Source organism: Dipodomys merriami, unplaced genomic scaffold (assembly GCF_024711535.1).
Source record: "Dipodomys merriami isolate MVZ:Mamm:240054 unplaced genomic scaffold, mDipMer1.0.p SCAF_1, whole genome shotgun sequence".
NCBI lineage: Eukaryota > Metazoa > Chordata > Mammalia > Rodentia > Heteromyidae > Dipodomys > Dipodomys merriami.
The window spans coordinates 19,363,535-19,375,489 of record NW_027202270.1 but is presented as its reverse complement, the minus strand read 5'-3'; the positions used below and the strand labels follow the sequence as shown (position 1 = coordinate 19,375,489).

Sequence of the window (11,955 nt, the reverse complement as noted above, 5' to 3'; positions counted from 1 at the left end):
AATAACATCTATGAAATATGAATAGACCTATGTGATCTGCTAGCTACCAGGATTTTTCTTCTGGTATACACTAGAATAATTACCGATATAAAAACTCCCTCCTATCACCACTTGAAACCACCTTGCATACACACATGAACCTTAGAAAGTATTAACATGGCTCCTGGCCCTGCTGATCACATTGAGCCTCCTGATATGGCCAATTGTCTACTCAAGTGTATAGACCCACTCTTTGACTGGACTTAGGGTAACAAGAGGTCTTTAACCCCATCTGTCTCTCAGCTTTTCTGCCCTTTGATTTAAAGGGATTATGAAAAGAATACCCATTTCTTCTTATTGATCATAAACATAACAAATATACAGCTTAAAAGTAAATACAGAAGGTTTTTAATTCCTTGGAAAAATCACCTGTATAATCTCACATTTTTAATCACAACCATAGAGAAAATCTTATCCTTGTTTATTACCAAACATAGAAACAATGGGGAAAATGTATACTCCATAGATACAAACAATCTCATCTATTCTGACATCAATAAAAGACAAAAAGTTAAGCTACAAATTGAGTACAGAAATTAAAACAGCACATTCTAAGAGTTCTGTTTGTTCATTTGTTTTATTGTTTGTTTCACTGCTGGTGTATTTATCTCCCAAGAGTCTATAGAAGTGAGGGGAAAATATCTGAAGACTAATCTTAAATATGACATGGAGATTAAATGCTAAGTATAAAAAATAAAACTTTCCTCTTACATACTACACTAGGAAAAATTTTCCTGAAACACATCAGTTAAATTGTTCCATAATGCATCAACAAATACTTCTAGGAAATATTTTAAACATTGTGTGTCCTATGCCCCCTCCAAAAAAAAATAAAACACTAATCAGGATATGAAATCTTCAAGTCACAATCCCCTGGAGAGACTAACACAAGTTAGTTTATAACCTGAAGTCAGAAGTGCAAAATCTGAAAAAAAAAATTTAAATATTGTCATTGTTCTCAGCAATCTCCTGATAAACTCTATAACTCCTTATTAAAGGCTTTATAACAAAATGAACCAGGATCTCAGGATCACAGGGCAAGCTCCTTGCTGAATTGATAAGTTTTGCAGCTGGACTTGTCCATCTATGGACAGCAGTAAGCTGATATCACCTGCTCTGCTTCTGTGATGGAAGAAGACCCAGTAACAAGCCATGGCCTCCTGCCTACCCGTAGGTCTGCATGAGAAGTGCAACCCTGGCCATCCAGAAACAGACTAAAGACAGGAGAAGGAAGTGCAGGGCAAACACTTCCACTTACAGATTCTATCCCTGATCAAATAAATGCCCTGGGCTCTCAGAGTGGAAACAAGTAAGATGCAAAAATGAGATGACCAGGTATCAGCCATGTTGAGGATTCAAGATGTATCATACCACAAGTGCAAATTTTTCCTCGAAGCTTCAGGAAACATCGGCTCAAGGGATCATTCCTTTTGGAACTCACCTCTGAACAGCATTCCTAAACATGTATCTGGTTCATCTACACTTCTCAGTGAGCATAACTGGTACCAAAATAATACCTCAAACACCACCCCAAGTTCTGCAGGGTTTTCCAAGTCAAAGAGAGGTCATATCATGCCTAATATTATTTGGGGGCAATTTTTTCTAGTATTATATTTTAGATTAATTCTTTCAAATGTAAAAATCTATTTGGGGGCTCAATGGTCACTCTTTCTCCCTTTTTGGGGGGGTGGGGGAGGGAGGTGGGTACTCCTGGGGCTTGAACTCAGCACCTAGGTGTTATCCCTGAGCTTCTTTTGCTCAAGGCTAGCACTCTATCACTTGAGCTACAACACCACTTCCAGCTTTTTTTCTAAGTAGTTTTTTGGAGATAAGAGTCTCACAGCCTTTCTTACCCAGGCTGCCTCTGAACAATGATCCTCAGATCTCAGCCTCCTGAGTAGCTAGGATTTACAGGCGTGAGCCACCAGCACCCAACTGATCACTCTCTTTGGTAACCATTTTATTTTACCAGTTAGGATAACCCACTCCATCATAAGCTGAATGATCAGAACTGATTGTACCATTAAAACCAAAGATGGGCAAAATGAGCCCTTTTATCTGGTCATCCAAGAACTCTTCCCCTAAGAAGCTCTTTTACTTTCTTTCTAGAAAGTAATATCACTCTAGTGTTTCAATGTAGCTATGAACACTTCATAAGTAAGGTCCTCATGAAGACCTTGTATTATACAGAATTCAGAATCCATTTCACACAGCAAGCGCTCCCCATCCAACTTTGCAGTCGTCCAGCTTTGCTTAGCTGTTGCATCCCAGTGGGAAATTTCCCTTTCTGCTTCTGTGCTTCTCCTTAAGGACTTGGAAATGGAAGGCAGTGTGGTTCTTTCTGGCCAACTGCCAGGCATGGAACCCCAGAACTCTTGGGGTAAGTTCGACTAGCAACTTTAAAGAACTCTTCTGCTGCATCCAGAGCAATGAGACGGTCCTACAGAGAGGTAAAATAGATTGTCAAGTCAGAAACCAAGCCCTGTGGATGGGAAAATGAAACCAAACCCAATTAACCACACACACACACACACACACACACACACACACACACACACACACACACACACACACACACACAAAAACAAAAAACAAAAAAAACCAGGAAGGGGACTGTGGCTCAAGTGGTAGAACACTAACTTTGAGCAATAAACTGAGGAACAAAACTGGGCAGTGGAGGCTCATGCCTATATCCTAATAACTCAGAAGGCTGAGATCTGAGGATCACAGTTCAAAACCAGCTCGGGAGGGAAAGTCTGTGAGATTCTCATCTCCAATTAAATCACAGCAAAAGGTAGAGCGCTAGTCAAGCAAAAGAAGCTCAGAGACAGTGCCCAGGCGCACACACACACACACACACACACACACACACACACACACACACACACACACACACACACACACACACACACACACACACACACACACACACACACACACACACACACACACACACACACACACCAAACCCACCCTAGAAATAAGATTGAGCAACTAAAATATTCGTGAACTTTTTCTCAACAGATTTAAACACATTTCCTAACCATTGTTTCACATCACTCATCAAGCCTCACAGGTCTTTCAGATGACTCCTTAATCTTAGGTAATATAAACAAGTGTTCTCATATTACAATGTGATGACCAGCAAATGGTTCAAAACTGGCTGCCCAGCAGAATCAGCAGAGCACAGCTACAATCTGAGCCTTGACAGGCTTAGGTGTGATCCAGAATTGTGAATTTTCAAAGCCTTTTCAGAGACATGGCTGGCACCTGTCACTGGAAAGCAGAGCGGATAATAGCGGCAGCATCTGCCACCATGAGCCACAGTTACGATGGTCCTGGTGGCGTGGGAAACACCAATGCAGGAAACAACAGAGAAGACAAACAAACAACAACAACAACAAAAATCTCAGGCAAAATCAAGGCATGTCATGAAAGGAACTCACTTACCACAACAAAGAGATACCGCTCAGAGAGCTCCCAGCTGGTGGGGAAGATATTGGTTTCTTCAGCCAGCTTTAACAGCATCTCCCGAGCTTCCCTTGTGTTTTTAGAATCACTCATGGTGCTGAGTTTGGTCACCGACAACAACGAGTCCGCTTCCCTTTGAAAACCTAAGGTAGAAAATGTTACCCCCCAGGTAAATAGCTGCCCTGTGATATGGTGCCCACAGGAGATAGAATGGACCCAGATGCAGATTATGCACAAACAATACACTATGGACACCAGGAGTAGAGCTGCTATGCTGCTTCCCAGAGCAGTGGGATTGGTCTTCAATTAAAATTTGTGTAAAGCCGGGTTCAAGTAGCCCATTCCTGTAATCCTCGCTTCTCAGGAGGCTGAGATCTGTGGATCACGGTTCAAAGCCAGCCCAGGCAGGAAAGTCTAATGCCAGAAGTGGAGCACTCAAGCGATAGAGTGCTATCCTTAAGCATAAAAATTCAGGGACACCGCCCAGGCCCTGAGTTCCAGCCCTAGGAGGACCCACTGACTACCTGCTGTCCTATGCTGAGTTGGAAATCCAGTTTCCTGACCTCCCAATCCTTCACCTCCCCCCCCTCAGGTCCTTAGAATTATTACCCCACCCCCAGTCCCAACCCACAATTGGGGTCACCTCCTACCCTGCTTCTCCAAGCCCACATTTCCCTTCTCAGGGCAGCGTGGTTGGCTGGTGAACATGTCTTACTCCAAGGTAGGAAGACTTTAAACCTACCTAGAATAACTCAGATTAAAAGACTATTAACCCACAGCAATATTGGGTGACTTAGAGCGCAGAGGTCCACCTCATCCTACTTCACCCCAACTAATAGGAACTAGAAACATGGCATCTCTCCTTTAAAAGTTATGATGCCAGAGTACTATGTCCTTTCAGGACAAAAGAATCAAGGGCTTCAAAATTAATACATTCATCTTGATGTCAATCGTTCACACTTAAAATTCTAGCCACTTAGAAGGCTGAGATTGTTAGGATTATGGGTCAAGGATAAACCAGGCAAAAAGAAGTCTGTGAGAAGCCTTTCTCAATGAAGAGTTGGACATGATGGTCTTCTCTTATTGTCCTAGTGACAGAGAAGCCTAATGTAGGCGAATTGTACTCAGGCAGGAAGTGAGATCCTATCTGGGAGCTGGTGGCTCCTGCCTGTAATCCTAGCTACTCTGAGGATCATGATTCAAAGCCAGCCCAGGCAGGAAAGTCTGTAAGACTCTTATCTCCAATAAACCACCAGAAAACTGGAAATGGCACTGTGGCTCAAGTGGTAGAGCATTCGCCTTGAGCTGAAGAGCTAAGGGACAAGTGCCCAGAATTCAAGCCCCATGACTGACCAAAAAAAAAAAAAAAGAAAAAGCAAGAAAGAACCAGCCAGGGTGGGCTGGAGGTGTGTTTCAGTGGTAGGAGCACTTGTTTAGAAAGCTCAAGGACTAGATTTCCAAATTCTAATATCCACAATGATAAATTTACTTTTTAAACATTCAAGCAAGGTTATTTTATGATGTGAGGGACATGTTTATGGCATCTCAACCCTGGTAGAATTAAGAAGACTCATTACCCAATATCAACCCCAATACCACAGATATTTTTCCAACTATAAAACTTTCCTTCTTTAACTTCTTCTGAAATGTTGTACGAAGACATTTTATTTCTCTTACAAACAATATTTTTCCCAGCTCTGTCTCACCCATAGTTATTACTAGTTGGCCAATATCCCCATATAATTCAGTCAATGCACAATGGCAAACAAATGGTAGCACCTAGGGACTCCTTTGCCCTGTGCTACCCTATACTGAGGACAGATGGAGTAATCTAGTGTATCTTCAAGACACAGGCTGGTCAGGGACCACAGAAATACCAGAGGTTGCCAGGCACTGGCAGCTCACATCTATAATCCTAGCTACTCAGGAGAATGAGATCTGAGAATCACAGCTCCAAGCTAGCCAAGGCAGAAAAGTCCATAAGACTCTTATCTCCAATTAACTAGCAAAAAGCTCAAAGTAGAGAGGTGGCCCAAGTGGTAGAGTACACCCTTGAGAAAGAAAGCCAAGCAAGAACACAGGCCCAGGGTTTAAGTCCCAGTAACAGCACACAAAAAAGGAAGAAAGAAGAGAGAGAAGGATGGACAAAGGGAGGGAGGGAGAAAGAGATGGATGAAGGGAGGGAGGGAGGTCAAGGGCTGATGTTTGGGGGTATAAGAGCAGACTGGAAAGAATAATTAGTACATGATAGCTTAGACAGTCAGTTACTGACCTCCATGCAGAATTTAGGGTGGAAAAAAAATAGCTGTATCATGATTAGTTCCTTTTTAACCTCTTCACAATCTCTTTCAGACTCACCCAAATCTTCTAAAATGCATTTCCATCTGTTTCTGACTTCTCTCCGAATCTGCCTCAGGGTATAGATATCATAGTTGAGTTTTTGCCACTCCTGTAAGAAAAATAAAAATTCATTCTTATCTATACCCTCTGGCCATAACCTCTATCTCATTCCTGAGCTACCTGTTGCTTAAGCCTGTGGTTTTTCTCTTCACTGATCTTCAAAGCATGCCTGAAAGAAGAAAAAAGGGTAGACAAGATGGCACTAATGCAAACAACATCATCTACCACTGCTGAACAAGTTTCTGTATCAAGTGATATGATGCTTTACATGAGTATCTTACTAAACTCTGCACATTATCTTCTTACACAACTTCAATAATTGTATCTGCAAAGGAGGCTTAGCTGATATGCCATTCAAGATTCTTCTCAAGATTGAAACAATGTAGAAACACAACCTCTGCCCATAATATAAGCCCAATAGGGGCTGGAAAGGTGGCTCATTAGTAGAGTGGTTGCCTTGCATGCATGAGGCCCTGTGTTCAGTTCCTCAGGACCATATAAGCAGAAAAAGCGGAAGTGGCACTGTGGTTCAAGTGAGAGAGCACCAGCCTTGAGCTGAAGAGCTGAGGGACAGTGCCTAGGCCCAGAGTTCAGACCCCACTACCAACAACAACAACAATAATAATAATAAGCCTAATAAAAATCCATATAGTTAGACCAACTGATAAAGGAAGAAACAGCTTCAAGTAGTTTACTTGACAAAGTCAATATCTTCTAGCTAATTCTAATAGGTATTAGAATTTTGGATGTGTGAACCCAAGACTTGCTCCAAAGTTCAGGTGAAAACTGGAATGCCAACAATCCAGGTCTCCCTTTCTTATAAGAAAGTGAATCCTAAGCAGCTTGACTTCTGGCCAATGTTGCCTACACCGAGCAGCATCCCTCTTCTTTTATTTACATTGCATTAATAGGATGAATCTTCCAAGAGCACAGAAAGCCATTAAAAGGTTATCATTCTGAAAAGTTCTTTATAGTCTCAGATGTGGCAGGCCATCATGTTGGTCCCAATTCAGAAGCTGAATGTTTTAGTAGCATTATGATTGTCTCTGAGCTAAGTGTTCTCTTCAAAATGTCATAGCAATTGCTTTTAGGAAGACTTATCTATATAGAAAAGTCATTTTACAGAGTACACATTTTCCTCTTTCTTAGCAAAGACATTTAGCCACACAACTAACCTAATGTAGAGCTTATAAGAACATCACTTTAAATGCCCAATTTAAGACTCAAGCAATATGTTAGTTTGACTCCAATAACTGAAAATGTTCCACTGGTGCCATTATTTCCCTACTAAGTTCCTTTCCAAAAAAAAAAAAAAACTTTAACATTCCTTTTGCTGATTGCTAATCAACTTCCATGGCTGATTAAGAAAAATAATTTATGTGCCACTCACAGATATTTTTAGATACCACTCTGGAAGAGAAAAGGGAGCTGAGAGCTGGTGGTTCACACCTGTAATCCTAGCTACTCGGAGGCTGAGATCTGAGGACTGAAATCTGAAGTCAGGCTGAACAGGAAAGTCCATGAGATCCTTATGTCCAATTAGCCATTTTAAAAAAGCCAGAAGTGGAGGTGTGGTTCAAATGGCAAAGGCTAGCCTTGAACAAAAAAAAGCCAAGTGAGAGCACAAGGTTCTGAGTTCAAACCCCAATACCAGCACAGAGAGAGAGACACAGAGAGACAGAAGGAGAATAAACTGTATTTTATTATGACTGCATTTCAGATCCTGTATCCAAGCATAGCTATAAGAAAAGGTAGCAAGATTATAGCTTTTTTTTTTTGCCAGTTTTGGTGCTTGAACTCGGCCTGAGTGCTGTCCCTGAGCTTCTTTTGCTCAAGGCTAAGGCTCTATCACTTGAGCCACAGCGCCATTTCCAACTTTTTCTGTGTATGTGGCGCTGAGGAATTGAACCTAGTGTTCCATGCATGCTAGGCAAGCACTCTACCACTAAGCCCCTTCCCAGCCCTGAGCTACTTTCTTGAAGTCAGGAGGCTGTAAATCTGCTCCTCTTTTTCTGACCAAAGGCACATGCCTATGAGTATGGTGACTGGAAATGAAGACAAAGCCTATGACTATGGAAGAAAACAAAGTCATGTCAAAAGTTTGCAGCCTTGGCTTCATCTTAGCATCGAGTTCAAACATGTCTATCAGGTTCCCATAGACTGAATAAAGAGAAGGGGGAATCCTGAGTCATTGCCCTTTGCGCTGGATGGGCCTTACTGCACTGAAAAGACTGTTCATTGTATGATGTTGGAAAGACTCTGAGTACTGAGCTACATTGCCCAGGTTTGGATCCCAGCTCTACTACTGATTCACAGCCTGAGTACAGGGAAGTTCTTAGCTTCCCTGTGACTCAGTTAACTAATCTAAGATGTGGCAACAATACCACCTTGTACTTCATGACTTACCGTGTGAGTCGGTTAAGTTAATGCAAGCCATTCAAATGGAAGTTGGTGCACCTGCCCTCCTCAAATCAGTGTAGGTACAATTAAGAAAAAGTCCTACAAGATTCAGATTTCTACTATAAGCATGGAGAACATTTTGCATTGCATTATGCAGTATGTCATTTGAGGCTGGCTATTCAGATTTCTTTTTTTTTTTTTTTTTGGGGGGGGGGGGTCTGGTCATGGGGCCTGAACTCTGGGCCTGGGTGCTGTCCCTCAGCTCTTGAGCTCAAGGCTAGCGCTCAACCAATTGAGCCACAGCGCCACTTCCAGCTTTTTTTCTTTTTTGCTTATGTGGTGCTAAGGAATCGAACCCAGGGCCTCATGCATGCAAGGCAAGCGCTCTACCACTGAGCCACCTTCCCAGCCCTATTCAGACTTCTCTACACTTAGCATCAAGTAGTAATTTACTCCCCTCACCTCCCCCAAAAAATAAGGCTACGTCTTTCTTGATGTTGAATTTTTTGGTGGATCAAGGACACTATAACATGAAGTTTTAGACTCTTTTAAGACAGATACATAGGATTTAGGATGCAGCTATGAATTACTATGATTTTGTATTATTTTTATGCCTTTGTGACTATCTTTTTTCTCCTTTGTTCCTAAGTCCTGATTTGTGCTTTCTCACTGTTTGTCATGCAAGCTGCCTTAAATTCTTTATGATTTAAAAAAAAGATTATAAACAAGTTAGACACTGATGGCTCATGCCTATAACCCTAGCTACTCAAGAGGCTGAGTTCTTAAGATCTCTGATCAAAACCAGCACCGGCAAGAAAGAGTCTGAGAAACTCTATCTCCAATTAGCAGCAACAAGTTAGAAGTAGAGGCATGGCTCAAGTGATAGAAAGCCAGTCTTGAGCAAAACCATGCAAGAGCATGAGGCCCTGAGTCCAAGCCCCAGTACCAATACTCCCCCCCCCCAAAAAAAAAAACTATAAACAGAACATTAAAGGCATGCTATGCTTATCCTCAGAAAAAGCTGATCCTGTTTTCTAGGCTTCATGCAGAATCATAGTCACACTTGCACTTTTTACTTAATACCATGTTCATACAACCTTAGTTTAAGGAACAAACCACTAGGTGGCTTCATTAGCTTGCAATCTGAATGTCTCTACTAATTGTTTTCTTAAGTCTATAGAGTGATGGATACCTCAGCTCTTGCTCTCTCTAAACAAATCTCTATTTTTTGGAGATACATTCATCCTTAAGATGATCCAGGCTCCGGGCTTTCCCTTCCTCCTGTCCATCAAGCAGCTCTTTTTCTCTTCCTAAATATCAACACTGAATGGCATACAAATTCATTCCCTTTCATCACCTCTTGCTCTCTCTGATGGAGAAGAACTGAAAACTAACATCTGAATAAATTTTCTTTTTTTTTTTTTTTTTTTGCTAGTCCTGGGGCTTGAACTCAGTGTCTGGGCTCTGAGCCTCTCTGTGCTCAAGACTAGAGCTCTACCACTTGAGCCACAGTGCTTTTTCTGTTTATATGGTATGGAGGAATCAAACCCAGGGCTTTATGCTCGCTAAGCAAGCTCTCTAGCTCTAAGCCACATTCCCAGACACCTAAATGAGATTTCAATGCTCCTGAGAATGCATCTGTACATCACGCATCTCTGAATCCTGGCCTCCCCTGCCACAGACAACTTGCCTATGTTACATAGTTGTTAAGATTAGTGGCATTAGTTCAACAAATCATGTGCCCTACAGGAGCTGCATGGATCACCAGCCTTCAAGATTTTCACAGCGAGGCCTAGCTTCTTAGTGAAGTGAATTCTTTGAACACAGTAACTATGATGTTTCTTTTTCGTTTACACCAGTCTATATCAACTAATGCGACTTTCTGCCTAAAATGAAGAGGGATTCTCTGAAAGATTGAGAGGTTGTATTGATTGTATCTAACTAATTCTCTCACGTTCATCTTTCACAGAAAAATGTAAAATGTATCATGCAGGCCACAGTCATTTGATACTAATTAATGAGGAGCCCACAAAAACAACCCCCATGGTCTAGAAAAGAAAGTATCCAGGAGCTAGCTACTGTTGGCTGACACCTATAATCCTGGCTACTCAGGAAGCTGAGATCTGAGGATCGCAGGTCAAAGCTATCCTGGGCAGGTAAGTCTATGAGACTCTTATGTCCAATTTACCAACAAAAACCTAAAAATGGATGTGTGGTTCAAGTGGTAGAAAGAGGAAATGGAGGCTCAGAGAGCCTAAGTAGCTTTTCCACATGGACACAGCACAAGGTAAGGAGCTAAAACTACAAACCAAGGCATTCTGGCCTCCACAGTTAGCCACTGTCCACTCTGCCTCTTCAAATAGGAAGGTTATGGTAAACAAGAAAGAAAGAAGGGAAAAGCAAGGAGAAGAGAAAGACGTTTGAGAAGGGACCAAATACATCTGAAGTCTGCAAAGGAAACAGACCTTTCCAGAAGCGAAGTCTCCCCAACTCTCACTGCCAATGCTGCCAGGCATCCGAGTGTTCTCTTGCTAAAGGGTGGACTTGCTCTTTGGTACCTATCTGGGAACTTCAATCTTCCCTCCTTAGGAAGGTTGAAAAGGACACCACAGCCCTCCCATGTTTCCCATCCCTTCCTCCTCACACACCATCTCATCCTACCATGTCTACTTCTCTCTGGAGGAGGGAAACCATAGAGGCCATCTCCTTCAGAAGCAGGGGGTCTGAGGAGGGCAGAAACTGCGCGGGTCTGTGACATTAGTAAGGAGACCAAACCCCTGTTCATTCATCTACACCAGAGAGCTGCTGCTGAAACTATGTTTCAGACTTCAAGGCTGAGAATCCCCCAAGGAAGACTTACCTGCGGAACCACCTCCATTCTTCCCCCTCCATGGCCCACCTCTCATCTCCAAAGCAAGCCTAGCTTCGGAAAACCCCCGTGGACAGCCTGTGCCCTTCTGCTGACCCCCACTTTGGAGAGATTACAGGATTGTGAGAATGCCCATTTGCGAACCCAGCTGAATCTTCCTCAGAACTCTTGTGACAAACCACAGCTCCGCTCTCACATGACAGGCAGCCTCCTCCCAACCACTCAGCTGGCACCTTTGAACAACCATCCAAATGTCTGACCTCATATGCCAAATACAAGAGAAAAAGGATTTGCAAGGCACTTCACTGGTTTCACTGATGCAAGCAGTCACGCGACCTTTCCCTCAAACCCTGCAACTCCGCAAGCCCCAACCCGTTTCTCACCCCTCCCTGCAAAGCTAAGGAAGGGGACCTCCCTCCACCTGCAGCCCTGTTGCCTTCTCCTCCCCTCCTCCCCAGCCTCTGGCACGCTGCCTTTCTTCAGGATCACTCCCAGTGGAAAAGGCTAAGACACTGCTCCACACTGCCCAACCCACTGGAGACTGATTCCAGCAACATCACACCATCATTTCCAAAGACTCTCACTGCTCTAAGTATCTAATGCTGATGGCCCTTCTCAGCCAGCTTCTCTAAGTTTCTGTAAAAAGGAGAAAAGGAATAGGCACTTACGATAGCCCCCTCCCCACACCCTGGCACTTGTCTACAGTTGCCACGCTTTCCATGGTCAACTACAATCCAAAAGTATTAAGTGAAAAATTCCAGCAGGCACCCGGAGAT

The 11,955-nt window shown here is 42.8% G+C and overlaps 1 protein-coding gene across 1 annotated transcript in view; it reads right to left on the bottom strand.

The window, feature by feature from the left end:
* Window positions 1-441: 441 nt before the first annotated feature.
* Window positions 442-11,955, bottom strand: part of Mreg (melanoregulin) — a 52,683-nt gene continuing 41,169 nt past the window's right edge. The window contains exons 3-5 of the mRNA XM_070027122.1: window positions 5,869-5,959; window positions 3,490-3,653; window positions 442-2,479 (exon numbers count right to left, since the gene is read on the bottom strand). Coding sequence (XP_069883223.1) covers window positions 2,345-2,479; window positions 3,490-3,653; window positions 5,869-5,959 — 390 coding nt within the window. The 3' untranslated portion in view covers window positions 442-2,344. The remainder of the gene's footprint in view (window positions 2,480-3,489; window positions 3,654-5,868; window positions 5,960-11,955) is intronic.